Here is a 21,080-nt window from a genome sequence, read left to right on the forward strand (position 1 = left end):
GTGAAAGGACTGCATGTGGATTCTCCCTGTAGAAACCTGTCACTCACGCAGCCCCCACAGGAGCAGGGAGATCCAAGGTTCAAGGTACGACCTGCAGCTGTGGATCTAAAAGTGCCTGAAGCTGCACCTACACAGATTATTATTATTATATTATTATATTATTAATAGATATGTGGAAACTCCTACAGACAGGAAACATGTCTGTGTGTGTGTTCTACATCAGATCATATTTTTTTTCCCCACTTTGTGTGACTGTCTGTGTCATTTTTTTTATTTTTATGTCTGTGCAATTCTCCGTATCACTGCTCATCACTCAGGGTTTGTTTTCACCGCCCTGCGTTCTGCTGCTCCAGCCAGTAAAGACGACAGCGCTGACACCCAAGTCGTGAGTGAAATATAACTAACGCTGATCTGTGGGTGCCCGGGATGGCCCTCGCCTCACCACGCCCACTCTCGCTGCATCCTCCCGGGAACGGTTGCCTGGTTACACCGTCTGATTGGGTTAGCAAGGTTAAGGAAGGGTCTGGCCTGGGCTGGAGGAATCAGATCACCGCCATTGATCATCTCCCGTACGTGCTCCTCTGAGAGCTCAGGCCGAGGCCACAAAATCAAAGCGCTGCCCCCGTGTGTCAGAGGAGGGGGGGTAGGGGGGTGGGGGGGTGTTATTACAGAGGCAGACACGGTGGGCTTTGTCTCTGTCTCCACACATCACAGCCTGATGCTCTCACACATGCAGGTGATATGATTGAATCCTCGGCCTTTAAAGGGACTTCAGTCTGCACGTAATATATGACAGACGGGGGGGGGGTATGGGGGGGTCAGTGGCTTCTACAAATCCACCACTGCTGTGACTTATGACCAGGTTTTTAGATTATGCAAATAAACATATAGTGAGTTATTGTTTGTTTCAATATCTTTGAAATTAAAAAACGTGTTTTTTAAACATGAGATTAACCCTTGACGTACCCAAGGCTATGGACTAGCTAAAAAACAAACAAATGTAATTTTGTTGTGTATATACTGTTTTTTGTAGGTAATGCTGCAGCAGTTCCCGTCTCGTCTTGTGGTTTGGTGGATGGTTTTCTCTCGGCTCCGTCGCTCCACATTGTTTTTTGGCACAAAGTGAATGTACCAGTGTTCGAGAGTGACCAACTGTTCCACCAGTTCCTCTTCTTCTTCAGTGGTGACTGCTGAAGTCCTGCAGAGGTGTAAAGTGCAGCAAGCCTAAGCCATCCCTCCCACGTCTCTTTACTCATGCTGTCCTGTAGGGGGGGCCGAGACACCCGGCCAACTGGTGCCACCGTTCCTTCGCCAAAACAACTGAGTCAGTGGAAAAGAACGCCAAAGACGCGGCCCTCTCTCCGAAGATCATCCTTTTGTTTCCGTGGTCCTCACACCACCCACTCACACGGTGATGAAAATTCAAATGTCGGTAACGCAAGTTTTCAGCCCATTAGTATTACCTGTTAGCACGATAGCTAACATTCTAACGATGACTCTCTTATATGTATTTTATATGATGTGACATAGATGCTTTAATTGAACTGACCACTGGGTGTTAGCATATGCTGCATTAGCATGTTTCGGAGTCATAGCCATGGAGGCAGTTAGCTGGCAGCTAGCACGTTTTAGCGGGCTACTGAAACTTGTTGAGCCATAATGCTAATTATTTAACTCTTCATTTTTAAAATGTTCTGCTAAATTGCCGTACTGATGATGTTTATGATATTTGGTTTATTACTTTAAATCAATCTTGCTAGCACTAGCACTAGCGCTTGCTTGTGGTAAATAAAAAATGTTTTCCGTGCAAGATTCCATCTTTAAATCAATCTTGCTAGCACTAGCATTAGCGCTTGCTTGTGGTAAATAAAATCTTTTTTTCCATGCAAGATTGCACTGCAACAGGTGAGGGCGCCTCTGTGGCATCTCACATGACTTTTCACATTCCCTGTTCCTCGATGTGTGTTCTCCGGCTTCAAAGACTTGACAAAATTATTTGTTGTTTACAAAAATTTATTCATACAAATCTTACAACATTTTTTTTTAAACATTTATTGACTGCCTTGCAGATTTGAAGTAATAATCTACTATTCACTAACTACACACTAAATATATGTATATCTTTATATATATATCTCTGTCTCTCTCTCTATATATATGGATCTTTAGAGATGATTGTAAGGCTATTGGCGCTTTCATTAACATACAGTGTAACGTTTCCACGGAGAGAGCTCACTGGTCTTTTCTCTTTGCTTTCACAAAATCCATTGCTCTCAAGACAAAGTGCAAAAGAAACCAGCGGAAGTGAAGAACGCTCCGCTCTCCGAGACTAGACATGGAGGACGATCCCAGCGACTGTCTGGGCAACACAAATACAACAACAGAAGGGTGAAATGTAAGCTGATGATGTGCAGCATTGTAGGGCCACTAAATAGCCATCTGTGATTCATGGCGATTTTTAAAGTCGATGCAAGGCACCACAGCCGTAAACTGCTCCCTGCGTCACACAGCCTGGAGAAGAATGCACAATTAAAGAAAGATTGACACAAAAAAAACACAAGAAACTTAAAGAAAAACTAGCTTTTTTACAAAAAAAAAATCTTTTTTTTAAGGACTATTCTTAATGAGATTTCTTTCTCATGATTTTACTTTAACTACATGTTTTTTATTGACTGTGTATAAGAAATGGACAGAGCAGTTGGGGCACAAACGTTTGTTACACATGTAGGTAAATAAAGCTAAATTTAAATCAATATTATATATTATATAAACATGAATAAACCATTCCAAAAAATCCAGATTATGTTTGAGGATATTTTTTTTTCATACGTCAAGTACGAGTGAAGAAGATGCTGTGATGAACCGATGAACACAAACGCTCCAGGTGCTTTAGTGACAAATACATTCAAAGCAGTTTCTTCAGAGTCCAACACAAACACGTGTGGAGGAAAAGAGGAAAAAAACAGAACACAAAGACACACCGACAGGTGACAGGTGTGTAGAATATATATGGATATATTTACGTATGTTTGCAGCAGGAAAGTAAGAAAGCAAGGAAAACCATCGGGTTAGAGTCGTCCGCACAGATGCAGTGGTGAGTGCAGTTACTTTAATCATGCATTCTACTGGAGTTTGTACATTTGTTTCACATGACAGAAAAAGGGAAGCACAGTCACCCCAATAAGTTCAAACACAAAAGTCCAAATTATCACAAATGTCTCTTGACAAGGACACGTCCATCTAACAAGTATCACTGAAAAAAAAAAAAGAGTTTTAACTTTGTCTGGAATTGTTTAACGTCCTGACTCATGGACGTTGGTTTGGTGTTAATGATACTTATTAAATGGAAGAGACATGAGGAAACCATCAGCTGAGCTTGTCAGTCAAACAAGAACACGTGGAAAAGAAACACAGGATTGGCACTTTACACAGGTCAGAGGTGAGAGTCTCCCCGAGAGGAAATGAAGAGAAAAAGCTCAAAAGTTCTCTGGTCCTCAGCTCAGAAAATCAAGTTTGAAAAATAAAAATATAAATGTTTTCAGCCTTTTAGTCACATGAATGTTTTTGTGGTTTTAAAAAGCCACTCTAACAGCTTTAATTTGAATCCTCCATTAGCAGGATGCTAACAAATCAGTGTATTATCAGACTCTCTACACAATGGCTTGGTAATTGGACCCTATAATAGGGTCAAAAATATTGATAGCTGTTAGCTGTTAGCAAATGTTACAAATAAATAGCAAAAAATGTTTTTTAAAGTATGTTATAAATTATAAGAATTCTTAATTCTTTGTAATTTAGACTCAAATGCAGCCAAAATGTGATCCAATACACTGTGCTATTATTATTATCTAGAGGCCCCAAAAGAAATTTTGATGAGACAAGTCATGGGCCCTCGAGCCAGAGGTTGGAAACCCATGATAGGTATACTCAGTATGGGAATAAAGGTTCAATCTGTGAGACGTTTGAGGAAACAGAAGCACAAATGAGGTGGAAGAAGAGTTGGATTTAAGTGCTCGGAGCACGGCTCAAAGGAAAAGAGGAAGAGGAAGTGGACATTAGAGCCGTCCCTCTGTGAGGACGTGGTCTGCAGAGACCAGCCTAGAACTCACCGGAAACTCTGGAGAGAACTGTTTCAGCCAGTCTCCCAAAAAAGCCTCAAGCTCATCCCCGTCCGGGAGGGCGTCAAAGTCTATGTCTTGTAGGAATTGTGGGAAATCTACGTCTTCAGGGCTGTTGTGAATAGAGACAACTAAAGTCTTAAAGTCACGTTAACAACAGGTTAAAAATAAATAAATAAATAAAATCAGCATTTAACACATTGATTGTCTTTTAAACTTTTTCTCCTCCTCAACAATCGCAATCCCTTCACTAAAGGTTTAAAAGACTGGGTTGTCGGAGCGAATCCGCTGTCCTGCCTCAATCCTTACAGGAAAAATAAATCCATGAATACATAAATAGAGGCTATGTTTTCTGTTTTCTTTTTACACTGACAAAACAATAGGTCCACCAAGTGTGTGTGTGTGTGTGTCCTCAAGTGCTTTAGGGTAGAAAATAAAAACAGTATCATTATCAAAATGGCTTCCTTCACACATTAATACATGTTGAAGAACACAGAAGCGACTCCACTGATTGTTCAGATCTGGGGGCTGCACACATTTAAGGTTGTTTTTTTTAGGGTGTGTGTGTGGGGGGGTTGATTCAGGATGCTACAAATATGCCATCCGGCGTCCTTTGCTTCTAACTCTCTGTCTATACCTTTTCCCCAGGACGGCGGCCAGGTACTTCTTGACGGCCATTTGCTTCCTGTAGCGACTGTAGCTGTCCGTGAAGATGCCGTCAGAGTGTCGCTTGGACAGGGGCTCCGAGCTGTCCTCCTCCGTCTTCCCCCCGCTGTGACCGAGAGACAAGGGTGGGGAGGGGAGGAGAGGGGGGGAAACAGCACCATCATCACACTCATGAAATAAAAAAAAGAAGGCTCCCCCTTGTGGTAGCGCAAATTACCATTACTGCGTGTTGGCAAAATAGCAGCAGGTGATGTGGTGGAGTGAGTTGATTTTTGTCACAATAAAAATGTATTTTATTTTTTTCTGCGTAATATAATCCATGTATTGTTTAAAGAACTGTGACAATATTTAAATATTTTAGTATTTGAGAAGTCAAGTATTTTGGTGAATTTTAGCTCCAAGTCTAACATTTTACCATTTTTGCTAACTATTACTATTTAACTTGTTTTTTCTTTCTTTAAATATTGGCAACATTTATCTACTGTTTATCCATCGAATGTCTTTTTAATAATGTATTTTATATAAATATTTACAAACAACAAATGTTGTTTTTGGGCTAAGAACTAAGACTACCTCTTCCTAGCTTGCTTTGTATGCTAACATGAAACCATCTTTGCTAATTTTTTTAACTTAAATTTATGTCTGGGCTATTTATTTATTTAGCTTTTCTCTTTTTTTTTTAGCTCTTTTTCAGTCAACGTCTTCCTCATCTCCCACTGAGGGGCATGTTCCACTCAGGAACATGCTGTAAATTTAACACAGTGTTTAAAATCATCTCGTGTTATAACATTGTATATAACATATAGTACGATCAGTGACGAAAAGAGGCCAAATATGGATGGAAATGTATTTGTTTAACCTTTAGCATACATTTAAACCTCCATTATTAATATCTGTTTATAGGTTGACTACCTGTGCCCCCCCACCCCCACCTACCCCACCTCTGCCTCCAATAAATAACCGCTGGGAAGCTGGGGCATAAATTATTCATGTGGACTAATAAATTGTAGTTTTCGCAGAGATACTACCGCTGTTCGAGCGCCCCCTCTGTGCGCTTGAGGTAACTTTTTTTTCACAGAACATGTAAAATACGTAAAACAGCATGAGTTATGAGTTCTTTAAAGAATCATAAAAATAAAAAAATAAAAAACAGAATCATACGCACACAGGACAGGAAACGTCAACATTTTCAAAATAAAAGTCGACAGAACCAAGAAGGTGTTCTTACCCTACACGCTTTGCCATCAGAGAATGCAGATATTTCCTGGCTGATAACTGACCCAGCGCCTTCCTGTAGGCTTTATTAAACATGCCGTCCGCGTGTCTTTCCATTCTGGGAATCACCACACAAATTCTCACGTTACTTTATATATAAAGCGGCCTGAAATCTACAGATTTAAAATTATTATTAAATGGTATTTTAAACAGTTATTATATATTTTTAAATTATATTATATGAAGATTTTTGAAGATTTTTTTGTTTAACTTGATTTTAGTTTTTTTTTTTTCCTTTTCAGTCTTTTTAACAAAAACACAAAATCTTTCCGACGACGTCAAACAGAAGAACAGAACACGGACAGAACATGTTCCAACATGGATGGAGGGACTCGTGGTCACAGACACAGGGGCGGCAGAGAGAGAGGGGGGGGGGAGGTGCTCACCTTTTCTCCTGAGGGTAGTACAGGGTGTAGACCTCCTCGGACGGAGCGTCCCTCACGTCCACCTGCTCTGTGTCATAATCCAGGGACTGTAGGGAGTTCCCGCCTTCATCATACACCTCACTGTCGTATCTGGGAATCAGGAAGAAAAAGAAAAAAAAAATAATTTCATCAAAAACCTGAGACTCTGACAGACTGGAGTTTCTTGTTGTTACTAACTGATCCCTGCTGAATATCTCTGCAGAGTTGATCAGAAATCCACTTCCGCTTCATGATCTGATCCGCGGAAATTGATCGTGTAATGGCTCCAAGGACAGACGGAGCCACAGCTTCCCAGTCCCCCTACCGCCCCCCCCCCCCCCCCCCCGTGAGTGTTTCCTCACGGTTTAATATTTATCTCTGTGTGTGGATCATCTGTCATGTTCTCTTTTTATCCACTGATCTACCGACACTTCTGTTCTGCTGAATTCCACCTTTAACTCCAGGCAAAAATAATAAAAAATAAAAATAAAATACAACTCCACACTGTCAGAAAAAGTACTGACGTCAACGGCCGGGGGACAGGGTGACAGGGTACGTACCTTACACTGGGGAAGCCGAGCCCCACAGGTGAGCAGTGGACGCTGTAGTGCGTTATTATTCCATAGATAAAAAAGATTAGAGTCGCTTTACTGGACATTGTCCTTCTGGAAAAAGAAAAAACAAAAGGAAACATCAAGAGTAACCAGTGTTAATGAAATACATTAGATAAATGAGAAGAAATCCGGTGACTTTGAGACCAGAATTTCAACTTGTTTTTTTAGATTTTTACGCTGCGTAAAAGTGATTTTTACGCTGCGTAAAAAGGAAAAAAAAGTGGGTTTTTTTTCTTACCAGTGGCGAGATGCTGGACGCGATCTGCTGAAGACCTCGACTGGGAAGAGTGAGATCTCAGCCCCGCTCTCTTCCTCTCTCCCTTTCACTCTCTCTCTCTCTCTCACTTCACTCACTCCCTCTTCTCTCTCCCCCTCTCTCCTCTCTCCTCCTCTGGTTCTGGCTGAAGCCTCTCCTCCGTGCAGTCCCTCCGGGCTCCGCTCACTTCTTGGGCAGGTTTTTTCGCGGACCTACTCGTAGTCGTACATGGAAGGAGAAGGAACGAGAAGATGAGCTCCAGACAAGAACTTTTTTTTTATATTCTCTCTCCCCCTTCCGCTGCCGAACTCAACTCCCCCTCGGTGTTTTATTCTCCGGGCATTGGCTTTTTCACTTCTCACGAAGGTGAGGAGGTGTGGGTGGAGGGATGAGGAGGTGTGGTGGGCGGCTGCGTCATTGCCCCCTCCCCTCCTCCTTCATTGTACTCCCCCACCGCAATCACCACCCATCAACACCCCCATTGGAGAGAGAGGGAGGGGGGGAGACAGAGAGCATCCTTCCCCGCGTCAATGAAACAGGGGGAGCCAAGTCATAAAGAAAAAAAAAAGAAAGAAAAAAAAAGAATGGATCCGGGATTCAAAGTGTATAATTAATTAGACTTTGTAATGATCACCAATGACGTCACACCATAAATAAGATCACGTGACTTTATGGGAGAGGAAGTTTTGCTCAGATGTTCCTGTCATTTCATCAGAACACAAACAATTACTTGTCTCTTTATTTTCTTTTCTTTGTAGCTTCTGTTCATTTTTGCCTTTAAAAATATGATTTATTTACGTCTATTTCACGACTTTTACCTAAAAATGAGAGGTTTACTCAAGATTCTGGACTGAGGAGACATGTAATAATAATAATAATAATAATAATTTTAAATTCTTGTGACTTTCAAATTACTCAACTTGAATTTGAATTCAGTGACGTTGACTCTAACTTGAAACTCTGACCAATGAACATCTGAAATGACTTGACACTTTCTTCATCAACTCGAGTCGTGGACTCCAGCGCTGATGAACTGAACTTAAAGCTCACCTTGAACCAGACTTTAGTTTATGCTCCGTGTCTTCAGGTTCAATCAGAAATATTTAAAAAAAGTCAACTTGGACTTGACTGAGTGACTTTTTAGTGATAGTTTGTTGTTTGTGAAACACTAGAACCTAGACTACAGGACTGGGTTCAAATGTTCATTTTTGTTCCTGTTCCTTCATTCAAAGCCAGCTACAACTTAAAAAAAAAAGATTTTCCTCCGATGACTTAAACCAAACCTTTCTGGTAGTTTCTCTGTGACTATGATTTGACTAAAACGAGGAAAAACATTTTTCTCAGACTCGGACTCAGAGCTCAGTACAAACACTGAGGCACTTGTTGAAGATGAAACAGATGAAAACCTCATCCTGTGGAGTCATATTTCTTTGGCTCTAAGAGCTGGATGTCAGTTCCACCGTGACGTAACGTTCAATAAAAACTTGAGAGTCTCTTTTTTTATCTGTTCTAAGCAGGAGACTCGAACTCTAACCTGGTTGATAACTATAAATATTAGGACAAAAAATAAATCAACCTTCAGCCTAAAGAAATCTTGTGGAGCTGTCCGGTGCTGAAATGGTTTCCCTGCATCTCTGAGACGCCAGGCTCTATTTATTTATTTATCTATTTATCTATTGTACTTTAATATAATGACCTGGATCGTCCTGTTTTCTTTTTCACACCTGTCTTAGTGAAGACAAGAGCCTGACTCAAAAGTCATAAAGAGGTTTGTCTCCTGACTCATCTGGTTGAAGGACGTGTCTCTTCAACGACTCTGTTTGTTCCGTTGTTCCTCTGTTTCAACACTGACGTATTCTGTGACACATACGATTAAACGGACAGAAAAAAACTACGGCCATGATTTACGACCACCAGCAGCAGTGGGTTTTTACACCGACAGGGGGAAACTCACCGTCGGCTCCACCTACAGTCAGGGGGAAGTTCTGCATTTATGGACATATAACACATATATACAGTATGTGTGTGTATGAAATGGACATACAGTATATAAATATAATCTAGGTATATGTCTACATATATGAATTCTTAACTTTAAAAAATATATATTAACGCAGCATTTTTTGAACATATATGTATAAATACATATATAAATATATGTTCATAAATGCGTTTTTAGCTCATACATTTATATGTGTGTGTATATTTTATGCAGAGGTCTTCAACTGTGGGTCTACGACCTCCTAGGGACGGAGTGAAGGTACTGCAGAGGCGTTTGATTCTACGATATTTTCTATTGTGTTATATTTTGGTAAAATCTACAAAAATAGAATTAAAAAGTATTTTAATAAATACGTATAAATACAGTATAAAAAGAGCAAATATTCTGTGCCCAACTGCCCTCGGCAGAGGCGCTTTATAATGTTTTACAGATTTAAAATAAAAGACAAAAACATTTAAAGATTTAAATGAAGATTTAAAATTCTTCATTTTGTTCTGAAACTCTTGAAAAATAATCTCTTCTCTCTTTGACACCGGATCTTCACTCATTAAAAAGGAAACCGTGTTGGATCTGAATCACAGCAGCGGACTCTTCTATGACGTCAGCCGACGTTGAATATAGCAGAGAAACGCGTCAGATGTGAGGCAGGAGACAGGGGAAAGCTCTGGTCTAAGAGAGGGAATACTGCCCCCACGTGGTGTTGAGAGGAAACTACATTGTGAACTCTTACGAAGCCCCCCTTCACGGAATAATTTAAAAATGTTTTCGTCACGAAATGTGGAATTTGTTTTTTTTACTATTACTTTATATATATATATATATTTAAATATATATATATATATCACATTTATTAGGTTCATAAACTAAAACTGGAAATATATTAATGAGGAATTTAAAATGTAAATTATGTAAGCACGTTTGATAAAAAAAAATCAAAAAGAAAATCCTGGTCTTTAGTTCCTGGCACAAACGACTCATTAATATATTTCCAGTTTTATTTTATGAACCTGATTCTTCTGTGTTTGTTCAGATGACACAGCTGAAGAAGTTTCAGGAAGCGTTTGATGAGTGGGTGAGGGAGTGGGTGAGGGAGTGGGGGAGGGAGTGGCTCACCCAGGTTTATTACAGCAGCAGAACCAATGACTCCTGGGTTTTCATGACACATCACGGCCAACAGTGACACCTAGAGTTTATTAGATTTCCTTCACGACTTCAGCTTTCGGTCATATTTCCCAGCACAGAGAGTTTGTCGAGGCGTGTGACCTTTGACCTTTGACCATCTGGACTCAGAGCGACAGACTGATGGTGTCAGTGTTGGATCTCCAGGTACCGTGATGTCGGTAGAAGGTAAAGCCTGGTTTTCCAGTTCCAGTTAACGAGATGTTTATTCAGTCATTGATAAGTTAAACACACACACACACACACACATTTACGAGGTCTTTTACAGCCGGTGAACACACGGTGTAACGAGGTGTGACTGAGAACTGCTGTTTACTTTTTTTTTTTACTCAGGAACTTCCTGCTGCAGATGCTCCGACCAGAACACTTTTACTGTAACTGCGGGGAACACACTAACGAGGCTGTGATAACGACCACTGTGATGTACAGTCACAGCCCTTCACTCTGATTACACACAGACACAAAACAGCTCTGGGGTTTTTTCCACATGTGATTGTAATTTCACCCTCCGTCAACTCAGGTGTTTTAACGTCGTTGTTATTCGACCGCAAACTATTGTGAAATCAGAGCAACCTGTTAATTATTATAATTAAAGATTGTCAGTTTTTAATCTAGTTCGAGTGGAATTTTTTCCCCCCAAAAATTTACTTTAATCTAGTTCGAGTGGAATTTTTTCTCCCAAAAATTAAAAAAAAAAGGAATTTTCAAATAGAAACACCACTGAGAGATAGAGATATTTTTATATATATTTATCTAAGAATGTTTTGACTTACCCTCATCTATATGAGACGACATGTGGACCAACAGACTGGGGAATCAAACCAACAACTCTCTTCATGCTCCAACCACCACCTGATCCACAGCTGAAGAAAAAAAAGAAAAAGAAAATGATGAAGCCACAAATATGTCTAACAGGAATATGATTTGTAATAAAACAATAATAAGAACTATATAATAATAATACCAATAGTCATTTATTAAATTATTAGATTTAGATCTAATATTCCATTATTGCGTAAGATTGACTTATTATATTGTTACATCATTTTTTAAATTTAAACACAGGGACAGAAACCTCACTTTTTCTCCAATCATAGCAAGAATGATGTGTTGATAATGTTTTAAAGTTAACACTGAGGTTGATTATTCATAAATAATTCACAATATTGAGCTTATAAATATATGCTTTAATCCTTTATTATTCCCGTTTGCCTTTACGTGCTGAATTCTGACTCACTTCATTTACCACCGTCTGTGTCCAAGTGTTGATGTCATCACTTGATAAATGAAGTGGTTCAGATTGGTGTCTAGGAGCCTGATAAAAAAAAAAATTCAATCTGGGCCAAATCTCTCTCTCACACACACACACACACACACACACTGCTGTGTTAATTAAAGGGAGCAGAGGCTGCTGCTGCTGATGGACTCATTAACCCTGCTTCTGCAGATGAGCGCGTGTGCATTTGTAAATGCAGTACCAGTATTACACCACACAACGGCAGCAGAGATTCGAGTCTGGTAACAAAAAATGGACCGAATATGAAAATCAGTCTGGAGTCCTTTTTTGTGCATGGACTCTCCCGCTCCTCCCCCTCCTCCTCCTCCCCCTCAGACTTGATCTGTCTTTGTCCTGCTTTTCCTCCGCTCTGCCTCTCGGTTTTTGTCTCTGCTGCTGCTCTCAGATCAGCTGTACGGGACACATCTCCAGCTGTTGTGGCTCCAGTCCCTTCACCCAGGGTCGGCCATGTTGTAACGTGCCGTGTTGATGTGGAGTAGTTCTGTAGTGATAATAAGGAAGTGGAGGATCTTCACATTAGGAGGAGGAGGAGGGGAACGCGCTCCGCTCCATCCAGGATCGGACTTTTCTCCTCTTTCTTCGGCGCCGTCATGCAGCTGCAGCAGGGACCATCCTCCGGAACACCAGGGCAGGAGCGACTCCTCCCGCAGCAGCTCCTGCAGCAGCTCCTGCATCACCGTGCAACACTGTAACAGCGGAGCCGCTGGGCTTCGATCGAACTTCAGCTCCAGTCTTTCCCACCCAGACTCCCGCTGCTGGATTCACGGACGGAGTTGAGGATGGAGGCGCGTGGACTCCGACTGGACTGATCTGGGGACTTGACTTTGTGTGTGTTTTGTTTGTTTTTTTCTTAACCGGATCTGACTGAAGGGGAGCAGGGAAGAAGGAGAAGAAGAAGGAGAAAGGAGTCACAGCAGGTTTGTAGAGCTCTGGGCTGTAGACTGGAGTGGGCTTTGTCAGGGCTGCAGGATCAGATAAGGATGGGCCGGAACCTCCAGCTGCCGCTGCCCGTCTGTCTGGGACCCTGTCACCGACAAAGGGTTGAGGCTCAGGGTGGAAATCTAATCCCGATTTTCTTTTCTTAAAAAAAAGGGACCCACGACAGGCTGTTTAAAAGAGTAATTTCATTCAGAGCATGTGGTGAAGTCCCAGTGGATTCTGCTCCGCTGTCACTTCAACACCGAGAAAGTAGGACATGGTCTCACAGTACCCTGGAAAAACTGGTTCTCACAAATTCAGATCATTCTGTAGTTCGTGTCAGAACATGAATTTAGTGGGAAACGGAAGTGCATTAGTGGTGATAAAGAATATAAAAAACGGTTTTTAAACCAGGAAGTTCCATTGACATGAAACTAAGGAAAACTCTTGGCCGAGGTGTCAGCCAATCAAACAAGGGAGAATCCAACACTTACAAAAGTACAAAAGTAAAATTAACAATAAATAATAAACAATATTAAAATATAAAAGTCTAAATAGAAGTATTGGGGTTGAAGGTAAACATGGCTGAGTTAGATTAATCTAATCACCACTTCCTTCCAGTTTTTCCAGTCAGGGTTGGTCACCGGTTTAAAGGGATAGTTTGGATTTTTTTAAGCAGTGTTTGTACCAGTGAGGTAATGTACAGTATGATCTCACCTGAAAAGAGGTCTGGGGGGTGAGAAGGCGGAGGACGAGGAGATAATTTGGGGTCTTTCGCTCTTGAAATCTCTACTTATTGATCCAAAGGCTCAGGTCTCGGTCCATTAACAACCGTCAGAGCAGCAACTGGAAACAGTTCTGGTGACCGACCCAGTCGTCTGAAGGCGGCTTTGGGTGATGATGTCACCGACGGTCACACTCTAATGTGAGGAGATTATATGAAGCGTTCGTCCAGAGCAGGGCTGCACTTCTGAGCTGATGAAGCAATATTAGCCTACGATCAGGACAACTAAAGGCTAGCCAAAAGACGCGTGAACGTTTGACTAGATCACTAAGAGTTAGCCTAAAGTCTAAAACAAATAAAAGAAACCAAGTTAACCAACCTATAGCTAGTTAGCCCAACAATACCCAACATTAGCACAAAAATGTAAAAAATGCTAAGAAATAAGCCAAAACTTAGTATACTCAACAATACCCAACATTAGCACAAAAATTTAAAAAATGCTGAGAAATAAGCCAAAACTTAGCTCGAAGGAAGCATGAAGATTTAGCTAAAAGTTAGCCAAAACACACCAACATACTGTACACGTCTAAAAGTTAGCTAATAGACAGGAAATGTTAGGCCACAAATGCAAAAAAAAGCTGCTTCGACAGATGCTAACTCCAAAACACTGACATTCCTGACAGGTGTTGACATCTCGCTGCTCGTAAACCAACAGGAAGTTGCCTAAAAACTGTGAAGTCGGTGAATCGGTGTGGACTTGAAGCTCTGACTGATCCTGTCTCTCAGGTCTGAACATTCATTTCCAGGAGAATTTCTCCAGGCCGTGTTTTCCATTTCTCTAATCAAACCTCCCCAACATGTCTTCTCTCACCCTGCCGGCCTCAGCCTGCCCGTTAGCCCCCGGGGGATGAGTTCACTCTTGCGTCACACTCCTACACCAGGATCGTCTTGTAAGAGCGAAGTCTCCGCAGGAATCGTGTTGTTCACGTCCTCAGATGACGTTTCTTTTTTTTGACCTTTTGGCACCTGAGGAATGTGGCGGACGCTGGTGGGCAGCATGTGTTGATCTGGAGATCTGAGGCCTGGTGAAGCTCCAGAGAGCGTCAGCTGCTAACAGCTGTCGGTAAACGCGCCGGGCAGGGTTTGAGTCAGACCACTGACCGACTGACGGAGAAACTCCAGCATCACACAAGGCTTCTCAGCTCAGTTCAGCTGTCTGTGCTGACAGGTCAAAGGTCACATAATTTCATTGTCGTCTGTTCGACTCCATCACGTTGGTGTTAGAAAGACGTTGTTCAAAAACCAGGAGTTCAGTTCAGTTATATTGAACGTGTCCTCGGCTGCATTCCAACACTAGAGGATGAGGACTGAGCCGTGATGACTTTCCTGGAGTGATTCTTCTGTTGTTTGTCAACATGACATGACACATGACAAAATGAAACAATTTATTAAATTTTTCTGGGCTTATTGTTTAGCATTTGGTGGCTACGGTCTAGTTGTCGCTGGGCTAATATTGAACACTTCTTCTTCAGTGTTAGCATTTAGCAATCCTAAAATTTGGCAACATGTTTTTATCATTTTAAGTTTAAATTTTCTTCAGTTGAAGCAAAAGTTGAAAAAAAAAATTCTGAACCTTATCCTCGATTAACATCAGTGACAAATTTTAGTTCGTTTAACGTTTGGTAACGATAGTTGGATTTTTGCTAATGATTGTAGTTATTATTGTTATTTTCCTCAGAGCTGGATTAAAAAAAAAAGTCTGTTGTTGAGAATTAGAAGATCTGCGGCGGTGACGTCTTCCTTCTTTCTCCACACGTGTTCAGCTCAGGGCTTGTGTTTTTATTCTGACCACTAGGGGATAGTGACATCACATCATGTGTTTTATAAAAGCTCTTTGGTGGGAATGTTCCAGAAACACTGGCCAGTGTTTTATAGTCTGGTGACTTCACTGCTGTCCAGTCCAGTCTGGCTTTCATTTGTTTCATGATCAAAGGTAAAAAAAAAAAAAAAGTTCTTGGCCGTGTTTTTTAACTCTTCTGGTCAAAGAGTTTATGTCGACCATTTCAGGGTGGATTTATTGGCGACTCCCCTTGAATCCTTTTCTGAATATTTCTGTTTTTCTTCGACACATCTTTGCTGACTGATCACCTCGTCAAAGGCTCGTACAATGACCGGCGCTCGCCGTAACCTGCAATTTAAGGTCCGGGCGTGCGGTCGTGTCTGAGCACGGGCGTTTGGATCTTTGGAAGAACTCTGTGGTTTGTCCTCATTTCCTCGATTTCCTTGGCAGCACAGCTGGAGAACTCCGTGAACTCGGGATTACAAGCCTTTCTTCTCTGATGAGGCGGAAAAAAGATCCCGCCCACCTCCTCACATCAAGGCCGCTGAAGTCACTGAGCGGATCACGTCTTTAAGGAGGGGAGGGAGGACGGGGACAAGGACTGGACTGAAGTTTAGAACGAACCTGTTCCACATGTTCTACAAGAACCTGACAAGATGAAGAGTCATGACTGAAACACACATCAACTCCATGAAGAGACATTTTCACTCGGACTTTCTGAGATTTTTCTTGACCTTTTTTCCCACATTAATAATTCCATCATTTGAATTAGCCACAAATAAAAACCAGGTGTGAAATACTGACCTCTACCTGCAGACATTGGTCTCTCTGTTCGAGGAGTATTCCAAAAGAAATGGGTTTTTGTATCATATAGGAATAATACTTAAATTAATTTAGTTGATTAATTGTAATTAAATCAAAACTACCGTGTAATAACGACTAATTACTAAAATGTGTTTTGTTGCTTTTGAAGCTGTTTATTTTCTCTAGGGAAAAAAAATCTGTGCAGCCAGTGGTCTGCGTACCGTAGTTTGAGAGTCACTGGTATAGCCATGACTTCATGTTTTTGTTTTCTTGAAGATAAAATCAGTTCTTTGTTCTTTTGGCTCCAAGTGTCGGTTCTAAACACGTCCACTGGAACCGAGGCGTCAGAGAACCTCGTCAGAGAACCTCGTCAGAGAACCACGGCGTGACAAATGTTCACCCTCAGATCTTTCCATTCTCTCCTTCCACCAAGGTCAAGACCATGGGCTGCGTTAAGAGCAAACAGGACAAAGGAGCGGCCACGAAGTACCACACGGACAGTACTCCGGTGTCAGACGCCAACGCCGCTGCCGCCAAACCTCATGCAGGTCACTACGGACCAGAGCCCACCCAGCTGCTGCAGAACCATCCCGGCTCAGCGGCACCTGGAGCAGCGAACTTCAACCACAGCCTCACGCCCTTCGGTGGCTCCTCCTCCGTGATGACTCCATTCGGAGGGATGTCCTGCTCCTTCTCCGGTCCAGTGTCCAACTCCTTCTCTGGTGCTGTTTCAAGTGAGTTGAGTCGATATATTGAATCAGGTGGTTGTGGGGCCGATTCCTGATGTGGTTGTTTTGTGTGTCGCCCTCCGACTGAGCGACGTTTAACTTGTGAATCTAAAAACATTGGTCGGTTCCTCAGCTGAGGACAGAGTGTGGAGATGACGGACGGATGTTCTTGTGTTCTCAGGTGGAGTCACGTTCTTCGTGGCCTTGTACGACTACGAAGCCAGAACGTCAGATGACCTGACCTTTAAAAAAGGCGATCGCTTCCAGATCATCAACAACACGTAAGAGTTTCTCACACAATAAATAATTGGTGTTTAAATTCATCATCAGGCTGTTAATACGGAGCTTTTGATGAAAATTAAAAATTTAAATATTCTAGATTTATTTTCTGGAGCCGTTGTCACAGACTCAGTATAAACAGGAAGTTCACCTTCGTCTCTGAAGCCTTGATAAATCTGAAGCACCATCCAGACGCCTAAACGCATCCGCCCCGTAGGGAGGCGACCCAGTCTGTTGAAATGAATTATGGGACATTTATTTGAACAGGTGTCTTCGTGTGCTGTGCATTGGTGACAGTTTTTTTTTGTCCTGCTGCACCTGCTCCGTGTGTGTGTGTGTGTGTGTGATTACTGCTTCTTTCCAGCTTTGTGAACCCTCGACGCAGCGCTGGTGTCGTTGTGTTTTTATGCTAAGTAGATGGAAAATGAGTCGCAGCGTTTGGTTTAACGGCACTTTAACTTCTTTCGGGTTAAATTTGTTGAGGGTTTCGTTGACGTTAAACGTCTCTCTCATGTGTCTTAGTCACACTCTGAGACTGATAAGTGTCGGGTGACGTCAGTACCTGTTGTCCCTCATCTCTCTGCAGGGAAGGCGACTGGTGGGAGGCTCGATCCATCAACACGGGGAAGACTGGATACATCCCCAGTAACTACGTGGCTCCTGCGGACTCCATCCAGGCCGAAGAGTAAGACGTCCTCGCTGAGTCCCGTCACCTCATGACTGCATTTGTAGGGCAGCGCCACCTGGGGGATAATGGCAGCAGTGTGATCTTTATGAAATTAAGGCACAGAACTGAACAGCTACAGCCTCACCACCAGGGGGGGTAGGGTGGGAGGTGTCAAACGGAGACATTCATGAATGTTTGGCTCCACATTTAATTTCACCTTCCTTTACACCATTTGTATCATTTTTGAATATTATTTTATTTCAATTAATCGTGATTAATCAAAACCATCATTTACTATTGGTCATTTACCAATGACCTAGTGGCCTAATGGATAAGGCATCAGCCTCCGGAGCTGGGGATTGTGGGTTCGAGTCCCACCTAGGTCGTCTCCTGCACCTTTTTGGTGGTTCCATAATTGTAGCACACCTGCCTCAGCAGCAGAGAGCAGGTAGTCCTGGGTACGATTCCCAGAGTACCCCCGTACTTGTCGCTCGGTGCAACAGATCTATATAAAAGTTTTGAAGCTGTTTATTCTATCTATTAAAAAAAAGAGAAGAAAATCTTTGTGGCCAGTGTCTCACAGCTGGTACACAGGCCACAGTTTGAGAGTCAGGGACATCACATGGAGACTGTTGTCAGTGTTTGACTTCACCGTCGTTTTCTGGTGCATTTTTTCCCAGGTGGTATTTTGGAAAAATGGGACGTAAAGACGCCGAGAGGCTGCTGCTGATCACGGGGAACCATCGAGGAACGTACTTGGTGCGAGAAAGTGAAACCACTAAAGGTGAGTTTGGTGAAACGGTTGTTTTCATTTTGGATTTACTGCCTTAACTGCTGTTTAAGGAGATCTTCACATCATTCTCAGTTTTTTCAGGAATAATAATTTTAATTGATGTAGTTCCTCTCCTCACCTGCAGGGGCCTATTCTCTCTCCATACGAGATTGGGACGAAGTCAAGGGAGACAACGTCAAACACTACAAGATCCGCAAACTGGACAGCGGCGGCTACTACATCACCACTCGTGCGCAGTTTGACACGTTACAGAAACTGGTCAAACACTACTCCGGTGAGTACTGCAGTACACAGTACACAGTACTTACGTTTTATTTAGCGCAGTCATTGAACGCACCTGTGTACGTGGAGTCTGGAGTCCAGCAGCTTCATCACCGTGTGTCCCTCTGTCGCAGAACACTCCGACGGGCTGTGTCACCGACTGACGTCCGTCTGTCCCACGGTCAAGCCCCAGACCCAGGGTTTGGCCAAAGACGCCTGGGAGATCCCCAGAGAGTCGCTGCGGCTGGAGGTCAAACTGGGACAGGGCTGCTTCGGAGAAGTCTGGATGGGTAAGAACCAAGAACCAACTTAACGTATTGTATACGGCAGGGGTGTCAAACATACGGCACACGGGCAAAAACCAGCCCACTGGAGGGTTTCAATCTGGCCCACTTGATGAATTTTGAAACATATTTTGCAGTAAATAAGAATATTTTCTAATAAAATTATTTACTTATTTGCATGAAAACAAAGGTGAAAAACATGGACTTATTGTTGCTTATGGGTAATTATGTTATGATTGTACTGGTCCGGTCCACTTGTCTTCTAACCGGGCTGTATGTGGCCCCTGAACCAATGTTTGACACCCCTGGTTTATGACATAATGATGTTAGTTTTTATTTACGCTGAACACAAATAGAAAAAGAAAAGATTTAAAGTAAGAAAATGTCTTTTACGGTTATGGATTTTAAAACCTCCGATCAGCATTAAGACAGTTGTGGGTTTATCCATTTTCCTGGGACAGTGAAGGCATCGCTGCCATTATTCTGCCCACTCAGATACAGCTACAGTTAGTGTGTACTGACAGTAGTATTTCTCCGTACTGTACTGTGTGTACTTTAACAGTTTAAATTCAGGTTGCGTTCATAGCAGAACGTTTGCCGGTCACATCCCTCAGGACGGATGTCCGCACTAACAGTGGACGGTCGTATTATACACAGGAAGTGGCGACTTCACGAACATAAATCCGCAGCACATTAACGTCCCGGCAGCCCAGGTTCGTCGTGTTCTATTTTAATCCTCACCTTGGGAATCGCTTCACTTCCTGCAGCAGCTTCCTCCGTTTGTCGTCTCCTCCGTGTCTCCGGAGACCGTCCAGATATGTCTGTCCCTCACTGAGCCTCTGTGTTTAGAGAACCAACTGTGGTCTCGCCCTCTGCTGCAGGAACGTGGAACGGCACCACCAAGGTGGCCATCAAGACGCTGAAGACGGGGACCATGTCGCCTGAAGCGTTCCTCCAGGAGGCGCAGATCATGAAGAGGCTGCGACACGACAAGCTGGTGCCTCTGTACGCCGTGGTGTCGGAGGAGCCCATATACATCGTCACGGAGTACATGACCAAAGGTGAGAGCAGAGGACCGGGGCGTCGGAGCTGTAAGATCACCAAACATCACACAACAATGTGAAGAGAAATCAATTCAAAACAAAGTCCAAGCTGTCGTTGTTCCAGGTCAGAAAGATTTGTCTTCTTCTCAGAGATAAACCATAAAAATCAACATAAACAAAAAGTGAGTCAGATTAAAGCTAAAAAATCAACATAAACAAAAATGTCACTGTGAGTCAGATTAAAGCGGCAGCAGACAGAACCACTGGGACACAGCAAGGTTTTTTGGCAAGTAGTAAAATAATTTTGGGAAAGTGTTTTTTGTACTACTCAGCAGTTCTTCCATCTGTTTAAAAGCTCAAGTTTTAATGCTGTTTTTTTAGGTTGAAGTTACTTGAATTTTCCATACATTTAATTGAAGTTGCATTGAATTGTCCAAGGTATTTTGCTGTCATTGTGTTTTTAAAAATTATACCAAAAATATTTATGCATTTGCTTCCAAACAGCCCGACGCTGACTTTGAAGCACGTATAAATATCGCAGTATTTCCTCAACAGTTAACGGTCAAATATTCATGGAGTTTGTGTCTCTTTCAGGAAGCCTCCTGGACTTCCTGAAAGAAGGTGATGGTAAATTTCTGAAGCTGGTCATGTTGGTGGACATGGCTGCGAAGGTGAGACACACGCCTCCGTTTGATGTCGGTGATGTCAGTGTTTTTCGTTCTATTTTCGTGCCTCACAACAATAGCTCCAGATAATCCCGTCTTCCTCTCCTGGACCGGGCTCCGCTCTGACTTTCTGGCTCTTTCTTTTCACGATATCTGGAGTGTGTGCGGAGCTAAAAATAATTCTGAGACGCAGCGCCGGGGAAACACTTTGACCTGTTTTTTTTTTTTTTTTTGATCGCTGACGGCTAGGGGGTGATCGAGGG

General features: G+C 42.4%; 2 protein-coding genes, 1 long non-coding RNA gene and 1 other non-coding gene across 7 annotated transcripts in view; 2 read left to right on the forward strand and 2 right to left on the reverse strand.

Moving 5' to 3' along the window:
• Positions 1 to 1,940: 1,940 nt before the first annotated feature.
• adcyap1a (adenylate cyclase activating polypeptide 1a) lies at positions 1,941 to 19,037 on the reverse strand. Of its 4 annotated transcripts, XM_025054391.1 has the most exons (10): positions 18,902 to 19,037; positions 17,667 to 17,847; positions 11,288 to 11,377; positions 7,316 to 7,545; positions 7,024 to 7,128; positions 6,446 to 6,574; positions 6,013 to 6,117; positions 4,756 to 4,890; positions 4,110 to 4,230; positions 1,960 to 2,511 (listed from the first exon to the last, which is right to left on the reverse strand). In XM_025054391.1, exons 5-10 carry the CDS (start codon positions 7,119 to 7,121, stop codon positions 2,503 to 2,505), a joined length of 597 nt encoding a protein of 198 aa, XP_024910159.1. In that variant the 5' UTR covers positions 7,122 to 7,128; positions 7,316 to 7,545; positions 11,288 to 11,377; positions 17,667 to 17,847; positions 18,902 to 19,037; the 3' UTR covers positions 1,960 to 2,502. The 4 variants fall into 4 exon arrangements, with proteins under 4 accessions (XP_016887029.1, XP_016887030.1, XP_016887028.1 ...); XM_017031540.2 differs by having other exon boundaries at positions 1,941 to 4,230; XM_017031541.2 differs by lacking the exons at positions 17,667 to 17,847; positions 18,902 to 19,037 and adding an exon at positions 13,447 to 13,909 and having other exon boundaries at positions 1,941 to 4,230.
• The window catches only part of LOC103377444 (tyrosine-protein kinase yes), a 15,129-nt gene continuing 6,212 nt past the window's right edge, over positions 12,164 to 21,080 (forward strand). The window contains exons 1-9 of the mRNA XM_008308258.3: positions 12,164 to 12,728; positions 16,531 to 16,831; positions 17,007 to 17,106; positions 17,691 to 17,789; positions 18,452 to 18,555; positions 18,689 to 18,838; positions 18,960 to 19,115; positions 19,991 to 20,170; positions 20,747 to 20,823. Coding sequence (XP_008306480.1) covers positions 16,540 to 16,831; positions 17,007 to 17,106; positions 17,691 to 17,789; positions 18,452 to 18,555; positions 18,689 to 18,838; positions 18,960 to 19,115; positions 19,991 to 20,170; positions 20,747 to 20,823 — 1,158 coding nt within the window. The 5' untranslated portion in view covers positions 12,164 to 12,728; positions 16,531 to 16,539. The remainder of the gene's footprint in view (positions 12,729 to 16,530; positions 16,832 to 17,006; positions 17,107 to 17,690; positions 17,790 to 18,451; positions 18,556 to 18,688; positions 18,839 to 18,959; positions 19,116 to 19,990; positions 20,171 to 20,746; positions 20,824 to 21,080) is intronic.
• trnar-ccg (transfer RNA arginine (anticodon CCG)) lies at positions 18,085 to 18,157 on the forward strand. The gene has a single exon. It is a non-coding gene; the product is annotated as a tRNA-Arg (tRNA).
• LOC103377445 (uncharacterized) overlaps positions 20,082 to 21,080 on the reverse strand; it is an 8,680-nt gene continuing 7,681 nt past the window's right edge. Inside the window, exon 3 of the long non-coding RNA XR_521414.3 lies at positions 20,082 to 20,198. This is a non-coding gene — a long non-coding RNA (uncharacterized LOC103377445). The remainder of the gene's footprint in view (positions 20,199 to 21,080) is intronic.

This window comes from Cynoglossus semilaevis, chromosome 3 (assembly GCF_000523025.1).
Source record: "Cynoglossus semilaevis isolate Cse_v1.0 chromosome 3, Cse_v1.0, whole genome shotgun sequence".
In the NCBI taxonomy this organism is placed as follows: domain Eukaryota; kingdom Metazoa; phylum Chordata; class Actinopteri; order Pleuronectiformes; family Cynoglossidae; genus Cynoglossus; species Cynoglossus semilaevis.

What these genes read in the sequence shown, in the direction of transcription:
- adcyap1a (XM_017031540.2), bottom strand. Translation starts at nt 7,121, where the DNA reads ATGTCCAGTAAAGCGACTCTAATCTTTTTTATCTATGGAATAATAACG. An exon ending in CTCGGCTTCCCCAGTGTAAG is followed by an intron (nt 6,575 to 7,023) that starts GTACGTACCCTG and finishes CCTGATTCCCAG; the next exon opens with ATACGACAGTGAGGTGTATG. An exon ending in TACTACCCTCAGGAGAAAAG is followed by an intron (nt 6,118 to 6,445) that starts GTGAGCACCTCC and finishes GGTGATTCCCAG; the next exon opens with AATGGAAAGACACGCGGACG.